Source organism: Terrapene carolina, unplaced genomic scaffold (genome assembly GCF_002925995.2).
Source record: "Terrapene carolina triunguis isolate 2854851 unplaced genomic scaffold, T_m_triunguis-2.0 Scaffold21, whole genome shotgun sequence".
Classification (NCBI taxonomy): domain Eukaryota; kingdom Metazoa; phylum Chordata; order Testudines; family Emydidae; genus Terrapene; species Terrapene triunguis.
In genome coordinates this window covers 24,300,145-24,325,300 of record NW_020664372.1, presented here as the reverse complement: position 1 = coordinate 24,325,300, position 25,156 = coordinate 24,300,145, and the positions used below count along the sequence as shown (strand labels likewise).

The 25,156-nt window shown below is 41.3% G+C and overlaps 1 protein-coding gene across 3 annotated transcripts in view; it reads left to right on the top strand.

Annotated features, from left to right (window-relative positions):
- The window catches only part of TMTC4 (transmembrane O-mannosyltransferase targeting cadherins 4), a 72,403-nt gene that overhangs the window by 39,630 nt on the left and 7,617 nt on the right, over nucleotides 1-25,156 (top strand). For all 3 annotated transcript variants that reach the window (XM_024205355.3, XM_024205356.3, XM_024205357.3), the window contains 5 exons: nucleotides 2,513-2,684; nucleotides 2,772-2,903; nucleotides 23,973-24,052; nucleotides 24,257-24,364; nucleotides 24,461-24,602. In XM_024205355.3, coding sequence (XP_024061123.2) covers nucleotides 2,513-2,684; nucleotides 2,772-2,903; nucleotides 23,973-24,052; nucleotides 24,257-24,364; nucleotides 24,461-24,602 — 634 coding nt within the window. The remainder of the gene's footprint in view (nucleotides 1-2,512; nucleotides 2,685-2,771; nucleotides 2,904-23,972; nucleotides 24,053-24,256; nucleotides 24,365-24,460; nucleotides 24,603-25,156) is intronic.

Here is a 25,156-nt window from a genome sequence, read left to right as displayed (position 1 = left end):
CTTATTATCATGTTTTTATGAAACCATATAGACTGCACAATGTCACAACCCATTCATAAGCCAACCCTATAATTCAGGGGTCAGCAAACTTTGGTTCCCGGTCCATCAGGATAAGCCGCTGGTGGGCCGAGATGGTTTGTTTACCTCGAGCGTCCGTGGGCACAGAGGTAAACCTAAGTAAACAAAGTGTCCCGGCGTGCCAGCTGCTTACCCTGACGGGCCAGGACAGCAACCGGGGGGGGAATTTTTTGGGGGGGGGAGAAGCTGGGGGTCAGGGGAGTTACCCCTGTGACCACACCCCACATGACCCCACCCCTAGCTTGGGACCCCCACACTCTCCCCATCCCATCCCTTCCCACCTTATCTGGGGAGGGCCAGGGGAGGATGTCTCTGGCCTGGCTGGAGCTGCTCTGGCAGGCTGGGCAGCGCAGCTGCAGCCTGCTCTGGCGGGCTAGACCGGGCGGCGCGGCTGCAGCATGTTCCAGCAGGCTGAGCTGGGCGGTGCGGCCGCAGCCTGCTCTGGGGGGCGGGGCTGAGCGTCACGGCTGCAGCCTGCCAGTCCTGGAGCTGCAGCTCCTTCGGAGGCTGGAGGAGAGCAGCATGGCCAGAAGCGGAGAGACTCTGGCCCCGCCTCTTCCCTTCTGGCTCTACTGGCTGTGCTGCCTCCATTGCTCCCTCTGTTGGGGGGGAGGGGCTGTGTCCCACCTCTCCCTCTCTATACCCGTTCATAAGCCGACCCCCTTCTCTGGTGCTTCCCGTTTTTACTAAAAAAAATTCGGCTTATGAACGAGTATATACTGAATTAACCAACAAGGAACCCCTTCCCAAACTACCTGGCAAGGCTGTTCTAGTGTGGAACTTAACTGGGTGCCAGTGGCTCCAGGTTCTACAAATCTCACGATGGATATGGGGGCAGTGCCCCCTGTATGCCCCCAGGCCTGCTCAGGAATCTTGGCAAGAAGTCAGAGTCACAGCCCATTCCCCTCATCCACACTGGAGGTAGGAGAGCCAGGCTGCATGAGGCATGGACCCCTTCACTCTGCAAAGTTGTGCTTGAGGCCCATGCCCAAGAAGCACATTGAGTTAAGAACCTCATATAGGACTGTTTCTTAACTCCCTCTTCCCTCCCCACCCACTGGACCAGCCAAAGTTGCAATATATGTAATATAAATCCCTAAATCAAACTGCTTGGATGTTTGATGGAAGGTGAAAAAAAACCCCATGTAGTCTTTTGCCATGTAGCGGAAAAAATTCCTTCCAGACTAGGTGACCAGACAGCAAATGTGAAAAATCGGGACTGGGGGTGGGGGGTAATAGGAGCTATATAAGAAAAAGACCCAAAAATCGGGACTGTCCCTATAAAATCGGGACATCTGGTCACTCTATTCCAGACCCCGAATAAAATTTGGCCAGCAGCATAGCCCCTTAAGGATCTAGTATACTAAGAGGGGATAAGGGTGGGGCTGGAACAAAGCCAAAATGGCTACTGGCCAGCCGTGAGCAGAAATAACACTTCCTTCCTCACCCTGCCTCTGCAGTTGGGATCCAGTCAGTGGGTCTGTCCTGATCTAGTCATTCAATGGCAACCGGAGTGTGTTGGTGAGACTCAGACCCTGTTAGAGCCAAGCCACTCCCTCCCACCTCCTGGAAGGGAAGAGGAGGGAAGACCAGTGAAAGCCCAAATTTCTTCCTCCATTCCCCACCCAAGGGAGGGGCAGCAACTCAGAGAGCCAATGGGCCAGCATCCATGATCACCTCTAAACTAACAAAATAATTTGGAAGTGAAGGCCTAGCACATTGGGGTCGGGGGGAGGACACCCAATTTCGGTTTCAAGTTCCCAAAAGTTTATTATAAATATAAATTAGAGTAAAAATAAATATTTTAACATAATGTATAGATACCTTGATGGTGGTTCTCTTTTATGATGAACATGGTGGCTTTCTGACATGAACACTTGTCTTCTTTGATTGGTCTTCAACTGAGAAAACTGGTTATTTCAAGCACAGTGTCTTTAACATGTTTATGATGCATCTTTGAGGTGGCGTTTTTAAAAAAAAAAATCAAATATTTTACCTTAATTGGTCAATTAATTTCAAAAATTTGTATATAGCTGTAATCAGTAGTTTTATTGCCTGTATATTTGGATCAGGGAGAACAGAATTAATGTTGGTGTTGATCCTGTTTGAGCAGGGGATTGGACTAGATGACCTCCTGAGGTCTCTTCCAACCCTAATATTCTATGAATGATTTCCAGTTTATTAGTGTCATTTTGTGTCGTGGAATCCACGTTTTGACTTCAGTTTAATTTTGTGGGAAGTGTGTCTAGATTTTCAAAGAAGCCCACGAGAGTTAGGCACCCAGATCCCATTTAAATTCAATGGGAGGTAGACATGAATAGGTTAAGTCCACATAATGGCTCCCAATGATTAGTAAACAGTTTTTGTATATTAACAAAAGCACTTTTTAATCTAAGTTTTGTTGCTAAATTGTGAGTCTGTTTCTTTTTTCCAGAATTCTTACACTGGGACTGGGATTTCTTATTATCCCTTTTCTTCCTGCAAGTAACCTGTTCTTCCGAGTAGGATTTGTTGTTGCAGAGAGAGTCATCTACCTCCCCAGTATTGGCTATTGTATGCTACTTACGTATGGATTTAGTCTATTGAGCAAACAAGCTAAGAAAAAGGTACGTACTAACTGTCAACAAAACTGATGACCAAGACTAGTGGAGGAACTTTAATACAATGATTAACCTATATCTCCTTTCTTCAAGAAAATGCTTGCTGCTGCTGTACTAGGAATCTTGTTGATCAACGTGTTGCGCTGTGTTATCCGCAGTAACCAGTGGAGGTCTGAAGAACAGCTTTTTAGGAGTGCTCTGTCAGTGTGCCCTCTTAATGCTAAAGTAAGTTGGTCACACTCTCACTTTTTTATTTAGTTTTTTAATATTCCACATGGTAAATACATTGCAGTAGAGCATCTCATGTACAATGCTAGCCTGGTGAAAGCACAGCCTAAAATAGACATCTAAATTATAATGACAGCATAGTCAACTTCTCAGCCAGTGCAAGTTACAGTACTTTAATTCAAAACTGAAAAAGATGAAAATAAATTGACTTTAATGAAGACATCCAGTCAAATAAGAAAAGACCAAATACTTAAATACATAACTAGTACCATCCATTGAAATAGTTGCATACAAAAGTGACTCTTTTCTGCAACAGTCTCATAATCTGTGTAAAAAGAAAAATTAAACCATAAAAGTGTATTCAACTGATTTGCTGTCTGTGTTTTTAGAATCCTATTTTTGTCTCCTTCAGTGGCATTAGTACATTTCTGCTTTTTCTCCTGTTAGCTGTGCTGCCTCTACAGGGCTATGGGAGAATGAACTGAATCACTCATCTCAACAGAACTGCCGAGTTTATGGGTGAGATCCTCACTCCTACTCCTTGACATCCATTAAAATGGCCAGAATGATGAAAAGGAGCCCCAAAAGCTTCCATTGTGGACAGGGGATGATTTCCCCTGGTGGCAGGCACTGCAGAAAACTGCCAAAGGCTGCCTTCAGAGAATCCCCTTGCAAGTCCTGACTTAGGGGGAATGCTAGGGGTGAAGCTGGAGGAGACGAGTCAGTGGTGGGCACTGGGGTCCCATAGGGCAGGCCTGAGAGGCTGCCATAACTTAGACAGATCCCCATGGCTATCTAGGTTTTGTTCTAGGCCTCTTTAGCTCCTGGAGCAGCCCAGTATCAGGAGGGTTCAAAGGTGGCTAAAAGCCACGGTAAGCTCTCCACATCCTTGGGCTGCAAGTTCTGTGCTGCTGCTCTAAGAGGTGCAGGGCAGAATATCACCATTTAATACTAGCGTTGATGCACAAGCCAGAAAGAATAAAGCTTGAATTTTGACCCCAAGTTGAGTTCTAGGACTGGCAGCGAGGAGGAATATTCACCATCCCCTTATTTGTAAACTATTACATTTTTGCCATTTCTCTTTGAAGTATAGCTGCAGTTTAAATTTCATTCGCATTTTGCAAGTCCAAGCTGAGATTTCTGTTGGGCAGCATCCCTGTAGAAAAATATCTTACCAGCTTACATAATTTCGGAGCTCTGTAGTCTAGAGCAGTGCCTCAGAAAATGTGGATCAGGACCCCGAGGTCTTGTGGTGTTTAAATGAAATATTTGAACTTCCTTATTTAAAAAATGTAATATAAATGTTCAACTTAGAGAAGTGAAAAATATACAAATTAATGAAATAGAGCTATAAAGGGGTCACCTTTAAAAAGGATCTTTTGCCAACATTTACAAGAAGGTGGGGTTACCTCACCTACCACTATTTCCTTCTCAGTAAATGGAAAAAAAAACCCCACATGTATCTGAGGTTCTGTTGTGTGGTAATGAGGCAAACATCTGTTTTGTAACGATCACTTCATGATCTCTCCTTCTGGAGGATTAGTACATGCTGTAAAATGTAAATGAAGCATATTCAATCTATCTCTTTGTGCCTGCTTGCACCCCTCTCAAAATGTTCTGCCATAATGTGTATGTGAGAGAGAGTGTGGTAAGTGTTGATTAGTGGGGAGATGAGAATCAGGTCCCTAGTCTAGCAGTCACCTTTAAAATAAGGAGGTGACTCTGCTGTCTTCATAGTTACAATTCCCAGTTCTCTAGCTCACCCCTTCCCACTGCAATCATATTAACTTTTAGGGGTTGTTTTCATAGTAACAGATTGCCAATCACAGCATATTTTGGAAAACTACTAAAGAATGTAAAAGAACACCAGGGTATCATTATTCCATGATTTAAGAATTGTTTCCAATCCTCATAATTACAAAAGTAAACGTGAAAATGGGAACCAGTCATAACTGATGCTATGCTATCTTCCTGAGACTGCAGACAGCATAGCTATTAGGACTGTAACCTGACCCATTCATCTCAGCGAAGTGTTAACACTGAAACCTTAAGATGGCATTTAAATATCTAAATTAACTAGTTCACTGCTTTTACTTTATTATTTTAGCAGAAACATGTAGCTAATGTGTTTAACCCACAATCCAAATTGCCTTCCATACCAATCTAGGTTCTAAAAGCCCCAGATGATTCTCAGTGAGCTACTGAAACCTGTCAAGTATGCCAGGCCTTGTAAACACCCATTCACAATAGGGAATGTATGGTGACAAGAATTCAGATTGTCCTGCAGAGTACTGAATCTCCTCTCTGGGACAATGGATTTAGCTGGCTCAGGAAGGAGAACTTTAGCTGTCCCAGCACCAGCTTTGATAAATTTGGCCCTGTGTAAACAAATAAGTCTATAAGCAAGTCACAAATATTTTGATATTTTAAAAGAGGGGTCACAACAGAGAAAAGTCTGGGAATTCTCTGTCGAGAGTCATTTTAGACATAGGAGAAATGTTTTAGAGGGAAGGGAATGCACTATAAGCTTACCCTGGCGAGCCACGTGCCAAAGGTTGCTGATCCCTGCACTATAGTTTTTGGTAAAAGGTTGCTAGAAAGCGCATTCGAAACTTTTGACTTTAACCTACTTGTTTGTGAATGCAACTATTTGAAATATGTTGCCAGATTGAAAAAGGATCATTTTAACCACACATGATGACTATTTCAATGAACAGAATATTCATTAGTCTGAACAACAAAAAAAATCTATACATTTTAAACTGTAGATTCGTTGAATTCAATAGACTTACTCCTCGTTTACGCTAATATTAGTCAGAATCAGACCCAGTATGAGTTGCTGTAAAACACTTATTTCTGTCTACTTTTATGAATATGCATAAAAATAACATATTCATAGTTAGCCTTGCTCTGTGATTACAGGTAGCTTAGGGATTTAGAATAATACAGTGTTACTGGCTTATAAAGGGCCTAAACGGAAAGCCAAATTGGAGTCTTGCCATTGACTTCAATGTGCTTTGCATCAGGCCCATAGTATTTTACTGCATTACTGGAACGTCTAATTAATTCTATACTATTGTAACAATCACCTACAGCTGGTAAACTTGGGAACAGGTAATGTTACAGAATAATTTCTATTTTTACTAAAGGTATTAGAGGCTAGTTACCAGCAGATTTTTGAAGTTTGAATTCTTTTCTGAATTATTGTCTTATGGGTGCTCCACATTAGGATGTGTGCATGCCTGTGCACTTTGGATAGGAGATTTTTGGCAGCTGTGTCCGCATGTGCACCCTTCACATCCTCATGCTCTGGTAATATTGGGAGAACCAGACCCACTGCCATTCCAGTTTCTTCTCAGCTGCCTGCGGCTCAAGATGGAGTACTGCAGTGTCCACTAATGAGCATCACAGCCTACTTCAATGTAATCGATCTCCTTTTATTTGGTTCTTATTTTGTTTATTGTTTTTAGCACAAGTTTGTGCATCTGGGGGGTCCCTCCTCCCCCCCCCCTTTGTTTCCCCCTTTGTTTCCCCCCGCAGTCCTTGGCTCCTGTTTGTTTTGTGGCCTGCCCTGTGCGGGTTATGCCAAAGCCCTGAAGTTTCAAATCCTACCAGACCTACCACAGGTCTTTCTCTCTCAGCAATGGGCATTCCAGCTGCCTCCACTGCATTGGAGAGTTCCTAGTCTTGTTTTTAGTGCATGGTCTGTTCAGGTTTCAAGAGCAGGTCTAGGAAAATGAGGGAAGACAGACTGAAGTGTCTCCTCTTGGAACATTCCATGAGACCCAGGGGATCGAAATCCCCCTCCGTCCCCCTACACTGACCTCAGCTGCTCGGGGTACTCTGGTGACTTCTTCAATCTTGATAAATAGAGACCCTGGGAAAGCTTCAAACGTTTTGAAGCATTCAAAAAAGAAAAAACTTGATTACTTGGAGAGAGCCTCCGAAAAAGGGGAAAGTCACCTGTAAGGCCAGGGGACAAGGAGACCTTGCGTCCCAGTGCGAGTACTGCTGAGGCATGTATCAGCATTGTACCAAGATGCTGGTACCTCCAAAAGAATTCCAGCTCAACCCACAACAAGAAGTCTTCTCGTAATCAGCCTTGAAAGGCCATTGCCAGTACTTGAATCAGAGCCCTCCACATGCAAGGACTCCTTGAGGAACAAACACGCCTTTAAAAAAATCAGCTTTGACCTCTGCTCCAGTTCCCTCTTCCTCAGGTCATGGCGACAAAGAATACGCACTGTTGTGTATTATGTACTGTCTTTGGTACCACCTGATGTTCCTGTAGAACTGTACCCAGGTTCTCTGGTACCGACTAGGTTCCTCTCCCATGAGGATATCCAAGCCATGACGAAACCTGAATCTCCTTTGCTAAGGGGTACTGGGAGGGATCACTTACTGGTACCAACATGCCTTCCAGAGATGGAATCCCTATCATTGCTACTGCGCCCCCATACAAAGACTCTGCCTCCAGTACTGACTTGGTTGTCAGTCCCACCTTGAACACCAGTATGGATACCGGTAGCTCCTGTAAGATACAGAAGATGGCAATTCTCGGACATTTCTGTCTAGGACTCCATCACATTCTCATTCCAACTTTCCTTCCTAGAGTTGTATCCTGAGGATGAGACCCCAGGAACCCCACGCCAACCCTGGCAGGAACCACTTGGGTCCTGTTCCTTTTCTTTGCGCTCTATCACAGTGGGCTTTTCGTAATCCCTGGACCCCTTATGGTGACCAGTTTTATAGGGTACCCTCATATAAGAGGATCCATCAAGCCAGCAGCCACCAGTACTGCAGGACCCTCATCCCCAGGAACAGGAGCTAATAGCTGAGGAGGAGACACCATGTAATAAATCATCCTCACCCAGCAAGGCAGTTATGCCTGTACCAGCATCCTATGCAGATGATGATATCAGGGTCTTTCAAGATCTGATGAAAAGAATTGCTAAATAGAGGAAATACAAGAAACTCAACACTCCTGGTGGATATTCTGCATTCCTCTCCCCAGAGCAAGTTTGCCTTGCCCATTTATTGAGGCATTACTCTCACTGGCCTGTATGGTTTGGCAGTAACAATCCCAGCCCCATGCAAATGGATTGACAAAAAATACTATCTGCTGGTCAAGGATTTGGAGTATTTTTTCCCCTCCAATCCAACCCTTAACTCCTTGGTGATAGTTGCTGTCAATGAAAGAAATAAGCAATACGCCTTCTGATAAATAACGTAAATACATGGACCTTACAGGCTACAAGAGCTATTCCTTGGCTGCTCTCCAATTTAGAGTTGTGAACTATCAGGCCTTGATACGTGGTGGGCGGGATGTTGCTGCTGTCTTTGACTTCAGTGCCTCCTGCTGACTTCCTGCTTCTGACTCCAGTGGCTCAGTCCTCTGGCCAAGTCACAAAGTTCAAACCACTTCCAGGGTATCATGAACAAGTCCAAATGAATATGCATAATTCTCCTGCCCCTTTGGGCTGCTGAAGTCCTCTCCTTGTACTCTTGTTTTAGGGCTTCCTTTGCAGGAGTGTATGCAGCCCCTGTAGGGGACTTCCCCCATTATCTCTGTTACCCTAACACTGGGCTTCTCTCAGCCAGAGGCACCTGTCTCTTCTGCAGTCTCTCCCCTCAGTTGAACTCCTTCAATCTACTTATTTTGTGGCTTAGCTCTGCTCCCTCTGGCTGGGAGCCAATTAACTATTCACCTGCTCCCCCCACAGCTGCAGAGCATGACTAATTGGGTGCATTCACTAGCCTTGCAGGTGATGGGGATTAAGCCCCATCACATATGCAAAATATGACTTCACAAATTACATTACATTTTCACATTTCACTGAACATTTGTCTCAAGACCAGAGGGAGCAGTTACAAGCCCTCTTCCCAGAAGGCCAGTTAATCATTAAGGCTTCCTTTCAGACTTCTCTCAATGTGGCACATACAGCTTCACATTCGATGGCAACTGCTGTAATCATGCATTAGGTGTCATGGTTGCAATCCTCTGCCTTGCCAGGGAGATACAAAATACCGTGGAGAGCCTTCCTTTTGAAAGCCCTAAGCTTTTCAGTGATGCCATGAATGGTTCCCTCTGCTCACTTAAAGACTCTAGGGTGACTGTGTGATCTCTTGGCATCTGTATACCTGAAACAAAAAGAAAATACAGCACGTTGCAGACAGCACAGCGATCCCACCCAGTTGACTACCAAACCTCCCTCAGACCGACTGAACCAACCACATTTCCCAAGAAAGGGCCACCATTTACAGTAAACTCTGTTGGCAACCTCTTCCAAGCGACCTTTTTGACTTGCTGATCAAAAGCCATGAACCACCCCTTAATCTGGATCCTATGCTGCATCAACCCACCCTGTGGAGAATGACACCTCTCCTATTTCCTACCTTCCTGGGTGCTCATCACCTTGGACAGATGGATCCTAGAAGTGATTTTGACAGGCTATTCCATCCAGTTCAGCTCCATGCCTCCCTTCCATCCTTCCCGCCCCCCCTCCCCCGCCGGTCCTTATTCAGGGACTGTTCTCATGAAGGCTTCTTAAGGCAGGAGTACAATCTCTTCTTCTTTTAAAGGCCATCAAATCCATTCCACCAGACTTTACTGGAAAAGGATTCTACTCCGGGTACTTCCTGGTTCCCAAGAAAAGAGGGGGATGGAGACCAGTTTTGGATCTATGCCCTTTTGAACTCCTTTGTCCTCACACAGTGATCCAAGATGGTAACTCAGGCAGTGATCATTCCATTTTAGATCCAGGGGACTGGTTCATTACCCTCTACCTCCAAGATCATACTTTCATATAGCTATGCACCCATCCCACAAATGTTTCCTACAATTTGTTGTTGGCAAGCACCACTTTCCGTACTGGGTCCTATCCTTTGGCCTTTCAGTCTCCTAAAGGGTCTTCACAAAGGTCTTCTCAGCCATTGCATGAGAATAATTCATCACTTGAGAATAATTGTCTTTCCCTGTGTGGATGACAGGCTCCTCAAGGTTCGCACCTTCTTCAGGGTACAGTCAGCAACCAACAAGGCCCTATCTGTCTCTGCCTTAAGGTGGAGAAGTCTACTCCAACACTGGTACAATTAATAGAATTTGTTAGAGCCATTTTAGACTACACAACTGCCAGAGCAAACCTGCCCTCAATGTCCAGCCTCATTTCTAGGCTACAACAGAGCCCACAAACCACATCAAGGGCCTGCTTTCAGCTCCTGGGTCATATGGCAGCCTTCACATTTGTAACAGCCCATGCAGGTCTGCACACTCAGCTGGCTCGGGTCTGTCTACACTCCCAACAAGCACAAACTGTCTCAAATCCCTCAACTGGTGGAAGGATCCACAGAATGTCTGTGGGGGAGTTCCATTCTCACGTCCTTCCCTCATAAAGATTATTGGCACAGATGCCTCCCTGTTGGAGCACTAATTTTCAGGACTTCACTGCTCAGGGCAAACAGACTCACAAGAGGTGTCCCCCCCCATATCAACGTTCTCAAACTCAGAGCAGTCCGTATTGCTTGTTTCCTCTTTCTATCCAACATCAGAGGTCACTCAGTCAGACTAATGCTAGACAACAGGGCAGCAATATACTATACAAATTGTTGAGGAGGACCAAGATCCCAGTCCTTATGTGCAGAGTACATAAAGCTATGGAATTGGTGCATATCTCACCACATAGAAATCTCAGCAATTTATCTTCTGGGACTACACAACATCTTAGCAGATTCCTTGAAGAGGTATTTCAGTCAAGACCACAAGTGGGTGTTGAACAACGCAGTCTTTCAGGAAATCTGTCTCACCTGTGGCTCCCCAGAGCTAGATCTCTTTGCAACACCATCCAATATGAAGTGCTGGCACTTTTGCTTGAGGGGAGGGCACAGTTGGAACTTGCTGAGATGCACCCTCCTCATCCCTTGGCCTCGCCTCCTGCCATACACTTATCCCCCAATGACCTGGCTCCTCAAGGTCCAGAACAGAAACAAGAGAGGTTGGTGATCATTCTTATAGCACCATCTTGGCCCAGGCAGGTATGGTTCCCTGATCTGCTCCACCTGTCTCTGTGATCACCTCTTCACCTCCCTCTGACAGCAGACCTCCTGACCCATCCCAAACTTTCATTGCTTCACCTCGGGGCGTGACTCCTTGATGGCTCTTAGGCGTAGAACAGGAGTGTTCTCCTAAGATTCAGACAGTACTACTGAATAGTAGAAAACCCACCACAAGGAAAAATTACCTGCAAAAGTGGAAGCATTTCCAAGCCTGGTGTGCCCAATGGTCCACATCTCCTCTGGAGTCTCTCCTTACAATCTTTATTACCTGCTAAATTTAAAAAGCCATGGGTTTGTCACTGAACTCCGTTAAGGTTCACCTAACTGCCATTACAGCTTTTCACCCCCCAATCAAAGGGTTTTCAGTTTTTGCTCATTCTACCATGATGAGATTCCTTAAGCGTTTATTTAACCTTTTTACTTATGTAAGGAAAGCTACTCTGCTTGGGATCTTAATTTAGTCCTTAGCACCTTAAGGGGGGAAAAAAAAAACGTTTAAAACTCTTGGGGAGTTTTTTGTTTCTTCATCTGTCCTTCAGAATCTCATTCCTTGTAGCCATCTGCCTCTGCCGGAAGGGTAGGATTGCTAGGAGCACGTATGGCAGATCCACCATATACGGTGTTCTATCCTATTAAGGTGACTCTGTCTCCGCCCTCATTTCCTACCTAAAGCTCTTCTGACTTCCACATCAATTGCCAGTGTTTTACCCAAGTGTCACACCTCCAGAGAGGAAGGCAGTCTTCATGCTCTGGATGAAAGCAGGGCTCTTGCTTCTACCTTCATAGGCCTAGGCCCTTCAGGGATTCTCTCAGATTGTTTCTTTTGCAGAAAGATACTAAGGACATCTGATTTCCACACAAAGATTATTGAAATGTTTTTTGGGGATGCATTCTGGCATGCTACGTAACTTTGGTGATACATTCCCCACCTGGGGCTGACTGCATCTCTGTAGCCCTACTGGAGAACATACCTGTCTTGGACACTTGCAGGGCTGCCACCTGGTCAGTAGTGCACACATTTTCCCAACACTATGCTATCATGTATGCTTCCACTGACATGGCTTTTGGCAGTACTGTCTTCAATCTGCTCTACACTTGCCTTCTCAGCACCGTACTCTGTATTGAGGCACTGCTCCAGAATCTGCTCAGACGGAGCATCCATAGGGACAGTACCTTGAAGGAGAGATTACTTACTTGTACAGAAAGTGGAGTTCTTTGAGATGTTTTGCCCCTATGTGTGCTCCACTACCTGCCCTCCTTCCCCTCTGCTCTGGAGTCCTTGACTCTGGACTTCGTGGTTGAGAAGGACCCGGACTGGCGCTTCCCTATAATTGCTCTCATTCTGGAGTATGAGAATATGTAGGGTGCAGACACCACTGCCAAAACCTCTGATCAAAAATGCATGGGTGTGGTGCACACATCGTCATATGGAGCTCCTGTAGGGACAAAACATTTTGAAGAACTCCAGTTACTGTATGAGTAAGTAACTTCTCCTTATTGCTGTTCACTTTATCAAGATATTAAACCACCTCTCTCACTCCTGAGCATCTGAGTCTGGGCTGCAGATTATCCTCTTTATAGATTTTAAAAATAACTCTTTTGGAAATGCTCAAATTGCAGACAATTTTAAGTTATGAATGTCTTGTTACTTTAGAAAACCACAAGCTGTTTCTTTCCTTTTAAGCAAAACTATAGCAATCTACACAACACTGGTACCATGAACAATTCTTATTTCTGAATAGTTTTCTCTAATAAGTACTCTAAATAAAACATGTAGTTCTGCAACAACACAGCCATTAAAGAGGTAGAAAATATTTACTCCTTTTTGCCTTTCAGAGGATAAATATATCTGGCTGCAAGAATCATTTTAAACTAGTCCCAGAATTTTAACAGTTTACATACTGCAAATTCTTTCCCTGTTGCTGGATTGTCTTTAGAAAACTCTAATTATTAAAAAAATAAGAATTGCAATGAATTTATTTATTAGTAACTCTTTCAAAATAATGAACAAGGAAGGTGTTTTTTTTTTTTTTTTTTTGTTATTCCCAAATAGCCAGTGGCTTCATAAAGTCCGCTAATGGAGTAGTTTAGATGGCAATTAAGGGGCAGCTGGCTTATATGTGTATTCAGCATCCAAAATTGGTTCGCCTTGGCTTTCAATGCATGCCTGTGTCTTTTGTCTGTTTTCAAGTGGTTGCTGACAGAAAAGCTCTCCGAAGCATCTCTAGGATAGTCTCTGGCATTCTGCCTCTCCCTTTGTCCATGCAACTAGTGGGTGGTGGCTGTGCTTAGTCTGTACCTCCCAGGATTCTGCCTCCTCTTCATACTGTTTCAGCCTCTTCTCCGGTGACATTGAATCATACACCTAGGCTATTCATCACACTAATCTCTAGAATTTCACCTCATAACATCTAATGTCACCCCAGTATCTCCACAAACAGCTAGCATATAGCTTGTAGCTCTTCTGCTTTTTCAGTGCAGATATCAGTTTCATTTTAGAGTTTGTAGTAATCTGGAGATTGTTCGGAACCCTTTTCTGAAAAAGTGGTGGTCCTGTATGCTCAGCATTTCCTGTGGCCTTTATCTCCCATTTTCTCCAAATGTGTACATTGTTTGCCTTTTCTATTTCTTTTGTTTGCCTTCTGTTGAGACAGCCTTCTCTGGAGCTGAAACTGATGCTATTTGAAGCACTAAGCTATGGAACTAGTTGCCCAAAGGCTGACTCCCAGATCTCTTCTGCTACACTCTGTTGTCTCTCTCTGGCCACACTCAAAGCCTGCCACATGATCAGCAACCGTTTATCTCAGCCATCCAATTCCTTTGCCACTTTCTTAGCACTGTCTAGCATGGTTTTGTCATTGTATTTTGACACATTGCTTTCTACTTCTTCTGCTCTGAAAGAGACGGTAGTTTATATCTCATTTTCTAAAAAAATAAAAAAAAAAAAAAAAAAGGTTCTTCCTTTATTACTTTAATCCAAGTCAGACTTTCTCACTATTCAAATTAAATAAAAATATATTTTAGAAGTGTTTATTTCTAATTTGTTTTGCTGATTCACCATTTGTTTAACTTCTTATATAAGTAAGAACAAGTTAAGATGGTTGGAATCTATACTAGGTTCCTTAAGATTAATTTATTTTAAACTTTCTTCTTGTTTTTCATAACAGTGAACTACTCCTAAGCAGTTCCAAAGCCTCCATCACCATGTGGTCTAAGTGCCAGTTTTCAGAACTGTATGTTGCTATACAACGTTTCCAACCTTAGCCGTTTTATTGTATGAAAAACTTCAAATTAAAGTCCCAGTGCCTGAAATCAGGTGATTATATGAGAATCTCCGCTTTCATTTTTAAAAAGCCACTAACTTCCTAATCCTCATGGATGCAGAGAAAAGCTTGAAAATGTGAACCTTAACAGTCCAAAATGCAAATAAAAAAATTCACCATTTATTATTTCTTTAAATCTCAGGTTTTCAAGCCAAATCTCATGATTTTTGAACACTTGGGTTGGCAATAGTGCATAATTTCTGTCTTGCAACCAGGTCAGACCCTGTTTTTTATGCATTTTTAAAGCATTTACAAAATATAAAAATAACTTTTAATGTTAAACATCACGAGCAGGTTAGACCCTGATTCAGAAGTTGAATCTCATTCTTCTTGCATCAGAATTAAACTATTGCTTGGATAATCTTAACCATCGCCTTTTCATTCATTGCATATACAAGAAAAGAGAGTAACTGAATGGAATAACACCAAAAACATTCTGTATTCTAGAGGTTGATAAGAGGCTTAGCTTGCTATGCTTCGAAGCAATACTGTATAGTTCAAATACCATAGTGATGTGTGTTGTATAGAACCTAACAGAATTGAATAGAATGTGTCACACCCATACCATAAATGTTCTAAAGCACAAAATAAGTATGTTAAAGCAATTCCAAATAAAGTCCATAATATGCTTGCTCTGTCAGATAACAATATCCTCTCTCCTCAGATATCTCAGAGGATGTAAGAAGGATATTGCTTGATACATATTGCCATGTGACATATAATCTCTTAGAATGGAATATCAGTCCCCCTGTTCTACGTTGTGCACATTCCAAAAGTAAAATGATAAACAAACTAAATTAGATACACAGGTTGTCATCACTTGCAAAGTCCGAATCACTCCACTTCTTCAAAACACTATGCAAATGTTGTTATATCAGTCTTGTGATACATACATAACGGAGAACGCAGCTATGTACTTGGTGTTTAGTTTATGCTAAAATTATACTTGTGTCAAATGCAAGCTATGATAACACTGAATATGTACAGAGGAGAATTAATTTTCTGTACCTTACTAAAAGGGCTGGCACTATTTCTCTTCAGGTCAGCACAAGATTTATAACTAACTGTTAAAAGATTTATTGAGCTGATGTAGAGAGCATCCCTTTTATTGACTTTTTGATGTTCTTGTCTATGCTACGCATGAAAGAAAAACATACTGTCCATGTTGTACAGAATAGTTACAAACATGGCCATGGAGTTTGACACAATTGATGTTTAGATGTCTAACTTTCTCATATATGTGGGCACGGTCATGTTGTTAAACCTCTAGAAGATATTAATTGCAGATGGAAAAAGGGAACCTGGGATAAGTCCAGGATTTAAACTGGGTCATTTTGTCTTGTATATTATTTAGAAAATGTTTGATGAAAGGAGTTGTGCTGAAATTTTGAGCAGAAGCATCTGTATTCTTGCTGCTGAAACTTCAAAACTTAGCACTAGTCTACACTACCGCGCACATCTGGTGATGACGTGCTATACCGACGGGAGAGCGCTCTCCTGTTGGCGTAATAACTCCATCTCAATGAGAGGCGGAAGCTAACACAGCGCAGTGTTGACACCACTTTAAGTCGATATAATTTATGTCGCTCGGGGGGGTGGCTTTTTCACACCCCTGAGCAACATAAATTACATAGACTTAAGCAGTAGTGTAGACAAGTCCTAAGAGTCATATTCATAGATTCCAACACCAGAAGGGACCATTGTGATCATCTAATCTGACTTCCTATATAATCCAGGCCATAGAATTTCCCTCAAATAATTCATTTTGAATTAGAGTATAGCTTTTTAAAAAAACATCCGGTCTGGAGTAAAAAATTTCCATTGATGGAGAATTCACAACAATCCGTGATAAACTGTTCCAATGGTTAATTAGCCTTACTTGTAAATTTATGATTTATTTCCAGTTTAAATTTGTCTAGTTTCAACTTCTAGCCATTGGCTCTTGTTATACCTTTGTCTGTTAGAATGAAGAGCCCATTGTCAATACTTTTGTTCCCCATGTTAGTACTTGTAGACTGTGATCAACACCTCTTAACTGTCTTTGTTAAGCTAAATAGATAGACTTAAAGAGCTCAGTCACTGTAAGGCAGGTTTTCTAATCCCTTAATCATTCTCATGGCTCTTCTCTGAACCCTCTTCAATTTATCAACATCCTTCTTGAATTCTGGACACTGGAACTGGACACAGTATTCTGGCAGCAGTTGCCCAAGTGCCAAATACAGGAGTAAAATAACCTCTCTAATCCTACTGGAGTTTCCAATTTATGCATTTTGGCCACAGTGTGACACTGGAAATTCATCTTTGTGACCCTAAAATCTTGTACTCTGATTTCAATTGTCTCCTTTATATTCATATTTGTTTACAGGGTGGTTGACAACAACCTTGTAGAAAGGGAAAGCATCACAGACTTTATGAAACTACAGTAAAGAACAAAATTGTCAGACACCTAGATGAACATAATTTGTTGGGGAAGAGTCAACATGGTTTTGGTAAAGGGAAATCATGCCTCACCAATCTACTAGAATTCTTTGAGTGTGTCAACATGCATGTGGACAAAGGGGATGCACTGGATATAGTGTATTTAGATTTTCAGAAAGCCTTTGACAAGGGCTCTTAAGCAAACTAAGCAGTCATGGGATAAGAGGGACGGTCCTCTCATGGATCAGTAACTGGTAAAAAGATAGGAAACAAAGGATAGGAATAAATGGTCAGTTTTCAGAATGGAGAGGTAAATAGTGGTGTTCCCCAAGGGTCTGTACTGGGACCAGTCTGATTCAACATATTCATAAATGATCTGGAAAAAGGGGTAAAGAAGGGAGGTAGCAAAATTTGGAGATGATACAAAACTACTCAAGATAGTTAAGTCCCAGGCAGACTGCAAAGAGCTACAAAAGGATCTCTCAAAACTGTGTGACTGGGCAACAAAGTGGCAGATGAAATTCAGTGTTGATAAACGCAAAGTAATGCACATTGGAGAAAACAATCCCAACTATACATATACAATGATGGGGTCTAAATTAGCTGTTACCACTCAAGAAAGAGATCTTGGAGTCATTGGGGATAGTTCTCTGACAACATCCACTCAATGTGCAGCGGCAGTCAAAAATGCAAACAGAATGTTGGGAATCATTAAGAAAGGGATACATAATAAGACAGAAAATATCATATTGCCTCTATATAAATCCATGTTATGCCCACATCTTGAATACTGCATGCAGATGTGATTGCCCCATCTCAAAAAAGATATATTAGAATTGGAAAAGTTTCAGAAAAGGGCAACAAAAATGATTAGGGGTATGGAACGGCTGCCACATGAGGAGAAATTAAGACTGGGACTTTTCAGCTTGGAAAAAAGATGACTAATGGGGGATATGATAGAGGTCTATAAAATCATGACTGGTGTGGAGAAAGTAAATAAGGAAGTGTTATTTACGCCTCATAACACAAGAACTAGGGGGTCACCAAATGAAATTAATAGGCAGCAGGTTTAAAACAAAAGGAGTATTTTTTTCCCCACACAACGCATAGTCAACCTGTGGAACTTGCCAGAGGATGTTGTGAAGGCCAAGACTATAACAGGGTTCAAAAAAGAACTAGATAAATTCATGGAGGATAGGTCCATCAATGGCTATTGGCAGGGATGGTTTCCCTAGTCTCTGTTTGCCAGAAGCTGGGAATGGGCGATAGGGGATGGATCACTTGATGATTACCTGTTCTGTTCATTCCCTCTGGGGCACCTGGCATTGGCCATTGTTGGAAGATAGGATACTGGGCTAGATGGACCTTTGGTCTGACCCAGTATGGCTGTTCTTATGTTTATTTAGAATATAAATAAAGTGTCCCCTTTAATATCAGATTTGATCCTTGATTTTCTTTCACAACTGAAAGATGGTTGTACTCATGAGCAGACATTACTTTGTTGAAGAGGGAATAAAATGTAGAATACCATATAACCAGTATTCCAACTGAAGGATGTGTGAGTTTAAAAAAAAAAAAAAAAATGGTCATATTCCCACTTTTACTGCCCCTAGCTGAAAAAACGAGGAATCGGTTGGACAAAAACATTGCTTTTGTGTAGGGGAATAACATTGTTTCTTGAGCATTGCATTTCAAGCAATGCGTATCAATCTACTGTAGAACAGTATTCGGTTACGTTGCCTGCTTGATAATTGTTTGTATTGATTTCCTAATCCCACTGGTATATTATGCAAAGACAACTATGCAGGGTCAGATCTTTGGTTAGTATAAATTGGGGTAGCTCCATTAGCTTCAGTGGAGCCATGCTGGCTTATATCAGCTGAGGGTCTACCGTACAGTATCTCTAAAATACTACAGTGCATTTTTAGATTACACCTTTCCAATCACCCAGCTCTTAGAGAGCACTGTGCTGTTACACAGCTGTAAGAAATTTTTCTCTTAGCGCTATTAATATAAGATGATTACCTGTTAAGACTGGTAAAGGAGTGTGTGGCCATAATATAATAGGTCATTTCCAGTTAACATCTTGCTTTTAATACTGATTTGACAATGAAATGCTACATCAGCCCATAAATGTTTAAACAGGAAACAAAAGTGCTCTTCTGGAGGAAGCGTGCATATTCCCATTGAAGGCAGTTTTGTTTCTCAAGGCAGAATTTAAAATATTATAGTCTGTCTAATTATTAAAGGATAGGTCCCGTCCCCCGGTCTTCACCCAGGTGCACAGTGGGTAGGGAACAGTATCAGGAGCTCCCCTTGAGTAGCAAACCAAGCGGAATTGCATCTCTTGTGCGCAGTGGAAGGCAGGTATTACTCTGTTCTTACTCCCCTCGGAGGACACAAGGGTGGCCAGGAAGCTGGCCCATGTGTCTCTTGTGCAATGGCCAGTAGAGCTGACTGGCTGGCTACATGGAAGAAGTAAGCTGCACTTCATCAATGTCTCTGTGTGTGTGTGAGCCTTCCTGCCCTTTGAAATGGGCTATGCCTACATGGTGCAATCTAGTGGTTAATCTGGCTGGAAAATAGCTTCCCATTAATGTACCTCTATTTCCCCCATCCTGAAAGGGATAAGCTCACAGAAAGTGATGTGACTTCATTGCAATATCAGGAAGCAAAGAGACTTGCTAATCATAGCTGGTATAAGTATCCCAACCAGGGGCAGCCCTAGACTAGCTGCCAGCAACTGGCACCCTAGGTGAACCATGCAGTCGGCACCCCCAAACCCCAAGGGCAGATCTAGGCTGAGGTTTTTGGTAAACGGGGAAACATTTTGCCCCTTTTTCCCTTTTAATGTTTTTTTAAGCAGTTTTTTTTTAAACAGAAGCTTAATTATTCGGTTTGTCTGTCCGTCCGTCTGTCCAATCAATGTTTCTGAGATCAGGTAAAGTAGAGACATGAAATTTTCAGATTTGTACACGACAGCTAGATGATACTTCAGTCCAATTTCAAATAAAAATGCATTAAAAATGTTAATTATAATTTTTATTACAAATCCTAAATCATCCATTACGCTATCCTGCTTTAACTGCCATTACCACCACATCTAATATAGAAAGAAATAAGAAAACCCTTCAACGAACTTTAACCTGTATTTACAAAACACTCAGAATAAATAACACTCTGTGCTCTTAAAACATGACTTTTCTTGCTTTAAGTTTTTAAAATTCAGTCACTAGTTCTTTTAGATCCAGTTTTCCAGCTATTTCATGCTCTATTGACATTGGCAAGTCCGACAAGTCTCTCTTGCACCACTGTTGAATGCAGATATGTTTTTATCAATTTTAACTTTGAGAAGCTACGTTCCCCACTAGCTACGGAAACTGGCAAAGTTAAAAGAATGCGTAGAGCTATAAAAATGTTTGGAAAACTTAGTTTATTTTCACAAACAAACTTCAGTACTTCTTCAGGAGTGGAATGTTTCTTAAATCATCTTGAAAAAGCCTGAAACTCACTACACAAATCTGTAGTATCAGTGTCTTTTGAATTTTCATGAGTCAATGCCGACTCCAGTTTTATACAAAATTCTGTTATCTGTTTTGCTGTTTTCTTTTGCAAGCTGTAGATATCATATAGAAAGCCAAATACTGACTCTAGCTGCTGCATCTGTTGAAATCTTTCGTCAACCGAGTGAATAGCAGTATCAAGGACTGTGAAGTAGAAATTCACTTTGAACCTTTGTTTTGGGTTCTGAATGGGTGTCTCTCGTCCTTCATACGAAAACTGCTGTTTCTTTTGCCGAATGCGAACTGGCTCTGGTTCAAATTCTGTTGGAAAGTCGATTTCTTCAGCAAGCTCAAGAGAATCTACCAGTGTTCTTTTGAACCCTTCATCACTTCTGAATTCCTCCAGAATATTTTTAGTTTGCTGCAGTTTTTGAATGGCAGAATGTATGTTCAAGTTCTTTCCTGAAGCTGCTTACTAATGAGTTTAATCTCGAAAAGGATATTATACCACAAAATGAGTGAAGTCACAAATTTGAACTTGGAAAGGCCATTTACAAGAGCTTCTGCATCTGAACGTGCTGTATTGCCAGATGATCCAATACACAGGTACTATAAACAGACATTTCAATTAGGGCATCATAAATGTTTCCAAGTTCATAGCGAAGAGGCTTCAAAGCATCAATGCGACTCTCCCATCTTGTCTGACTAAGTGGTTTCACAGTTAGAGAATTCACATGGGGAGTCGGAATCTCCCAACGGCATGTTGAGCCTGAGAAAAACACACAAACACATTGCACCAGGTCAAAGAAACTGCTTGCCTCCAAACAGCATCTAGCAGCATCACTGACAACCAATTTCAGAGAATGCACACTGCAAGGAACGAAAAAGGCCTTAGGACTGATTTCCATCATTCTCCTTTGCACACCATTGTCTTTACCCTTCATATTACTCCCATTATCATAGCCTTGGCCGCATACGTTTTCAACAGATAATGACATTGTTTCAAGCTCTTGTAGAATAGTTTCAGTCATAAATGCTCCAGTCGTCTCCTTCAGTGGTATGAAACCCCAAAAATGTTCCTTTATGAGCACTTCAACATTATCTTCATCTGCAGACTTTTCCATATCCACAAAATGAATAATTGTCATTTGTTCAACATTATTCACATCTGGTGTACAGTCTAGTATTATTGAAAAGTATTTTGCAGAATGGGCAGCTTCTACAATTTTCTTTTTAATGGCATTTGCTAGGATTTGAATCAGTTCATTCTGCATATTTTTTCCTAAATAATGAACCGGTGTTTCATGATCAGTTATTTTGTGTAGATGCTCTTTCATGACTGGATCAAACAAAGCTAGGTATTCAACAAATTTTAAAAAGTTTCCATTACCTGGACTGTATAATTTTTCATTTCTACCCCGGCCGCGGAATGCTAAATTTTGCCCACTGAGAACTCACTAAAGCAATCAGATGTTCTAATATTTATTGCCAATATTCTTTTTCCTTGATCACACACATTTTCTTCTATAGTTTTTTCCTTTTTTCAATCGTAATTCAAGTTCTTTCCAATTTTGAAAGCATTCCAAATGTTCTGTACTTCTTTCATGTGAAGAGAGAATTGAAGATATGTTTTTCCAGTCCTTTGAACCATTTTCAGTAAGTGATGTACCAGTTGCTTGATTTCTAAACATCTTGCCACAAAAGCAAAACACAGTCCTTCGACACTGAATATTGTAACCAGTTTCGATGAATTTCTTCCCCATTAATGAGTTTCCTTTTCTAATGCTGAGCAGAGAATTTTCTTTTATTTCCATATTAGGGAAATTCATGAACTTGTTCGGGTTCATGTTCCATGAGAATTTGCCGCACACGGTTATCACATCTGGGCCATGAAGCTGGGTCTCCATACTGTAACTTGTTTGTAACTTCCTTGTCCTTTCTTCCTTCTACTTCATTTACTTCAATTTCTGCATGTGTCTCTGAAGGTGAATACATTTTCTCCACTTCCATATCAGTCTGAGGCTGTGAGTTGCCTTCATCTAGAAGTAAGTTTCCATCATCTTGAGTTTCCAAACTGCTTTTTTGTGGATGTGAGCTACCCTCATCTCGAAGTAATATACCTTCATCTTGATGTTCCAAACTGCTTCCATGCAGATGTGAGCTAACCTCCTCTCCAAGTAAAATTCCTTCATCTGGATGTTGTGAACTGCTTCCATCTTTATTTGGATTAAAGAGAAGATATTTCAGGAAGGATCCCTGCTGTTTTCTTGGTCCTTTTCCTTCTCAGCCTTTGGTTAATGATACTCAGCTCCTGAGGGTTTTCTTTTTCCTCTTTCTGCCATGGGCATTTGAATATTATGTACTGTGCTCCCGACTGCAAGCATTATAGCGTTAAGGATGGCTGACACACCCACCACATGGTTGGCAATTTAAACCACATTGCAGCCATCCCAACGCATCTTTTCACTGCTTAAAGGTTCAATGATTAGTAACATTCAGTCACTTACCTATTAAAACAGTTAGTTACAGTTTTTACACGGAAACTAAATGACCTTTTTCAACATTATAACCTGACACCGGTTGTTTGGAAAGTAATCCCCTTCCTCACGGTTACCCGCTTGGAGTGTGACATCATCACTTTTGTAGTCTATTAAGCATTAATGCTGTTACTTTTCTTTTATGGACCTTATTTATTATATATGAACCAGTTATAACAAAGAAAAGTTCATAATTATGCAGCCTGATAATAACACTAAGGTTTAATAACGCTTAAAGATACTCACAGTTTGGATTTATAATGCTGAATAGGACGACCAGACAGCAAGTGTGAAAAATCGGGATGGGGGTGGGAGGTAAAATAGGAGCCTATATAAGAAAAAGCCCCAAATATCGGGACTGTCCCTATAAAATCGGGACATCTGGTCACCCTAATGCTGAAAGACATTATTCTTTATTTTTTGGCACCAAGCAACACAATTTTCCACAGTATTCGCTCGATTCTTAACCATCTACCAGCGACATGTGTTAAAATGACCGTTTGACATGTATCAACTCGCGATATCTCCGCTCTATTTGAATTTCCGGCTATGCGACCTTGATGTATATTCGAGTTAGGTGTCACTAGCATTGCAGCTCTTGTCGCTGGTGGATGTGTTTCATTGTGGCTGAGTTATTGCTTATCAAAATTGCAGAGTGGGTCATCTTGACCCTATGTCGCAAATTGAAAAAAAAAATTGCTAAAATATTTTTTTTGCAGTAAATAAAAGATTTGACATATTAATAAATTCTCAGAAGTGTAGAGAAATGAATTATAATTCATATTCCCTCCATATGCGCACGGGAATTGAAATAATGACATCTTCATTATTTTATTTGTATTTTTTCATCTTTTTCATTTTTTTTCCATTTTTTTTTTTATTTTTTTCCTCGAATTTGGCGCCCCATTTAACTTGGCATCCTAGGCGACCTCCTAGTTCGCCTATATGGACGGGCCGCCCCTGATCCCAACTTGTCCATTTCTTCCTCAGATTCTTTTGGGCCCTCTTCATGATAGTCCATATCTCAGGAACCAACTGGAACCTTTCCCACCCCTGACTGCTAGCCTGGGGGAAAGAAGTCTTAAAGGTGTGAAAAAAGTAAAGTAGCTATGAAAAGGTTCAGCACTGAAATAAATGAATACTGATTTTGTAGCCAGAAACTTTAGCAACTTGGTCCCACAATATATCTGACTGTCTGGAACATTTGGATACATTTTTTATTTGTATTTTCAGGTGCACTACAATGTTGGCAAAAACTTGGCTGATAAAGGCAACCAAACAGCTGCAATCAAATACTACAGGGAAGCTGTAAGGTATTTTCAATTTATTATTTCACTAAGCTATCCTAAAAGTTCTTTAATTTCTCAGGCACAGTAAGACTGAGAAAATGTTGAGGACTTTGGGATTTCAGCTGCAAAATTTTGCAGTGTCACATAACTAATCATCCAGCTGAAAGGAAAGGGAATGACTACAGTACCTTGTTTCCCTACGAGTAACAAATTTCTCTTCGATTCTAGGTTGAACCCCAAATATGTACATGCCATGAACAACCTTGGAAATATCTTGAAAGAAAGAAATGAGCTCCAGGAAGCAGAGGGGCTGCTGTCCTTAGCTGTGCAAATACAGTACGTTAAAAGAATGGCAAGCATTGTTGCACCACAAACAGTACAATGGGATCTTATATTCCAAATGCTAAAATGTGTATTAAAATTTTTGCCTAGGCCTGATTTTGCTGCTGCATGGATGAATCTAGGAATAGTACAGAATAGTTTAAGAAGGTTTGAAGAGGCAGAGCAAAGCTACTGGACTGCAATTAAACACAGGAATAAATACCCAGATTGTTACTACAATTTAGGACGGTTGGTAAGTGTTTTTTGAATGACATTGTGGCATATGATTAAAAAGTGATTTAAATTGTGATAGCTGGATTTTCAGTGTAAATTCTGCTTTATCGCTCAACACTGACAATAACTCAGATTTGCTTGAGTGTAGATTGGGGGTGATCTCATGTTTTTAAGACCATTTCTTGTCAATCCCCAATCTACCTCTCCCTCATCTACAAAAGAGGCATGCTTCCTGAGTTTGTCATTACTTTTTCATATAAAAACATACAAATATATTGGGCAAAAATCTAGCTTCTATGCTTCACAAAGCTACCTTTTCCTCCAGGAGATAATTACTAGTCACTTTTCAAAATCTTGGCTTCAGTTCTAAAAAAATGAGTATACGTCAACAACCTGTTGTGTAACAGAGCTATACCAAAAAGAAAAAAAAAGGCAATGCAGATTGGTCTCAATATTTTATTTAGATTTAAAAAAAAAATATGTATATGCCCATCCTTTCCCTCTAGGCACATGTATATCTAAAAACCATACACAAATCATACCAGAAGAGCAAAAGGAAAATATGAATTTTTC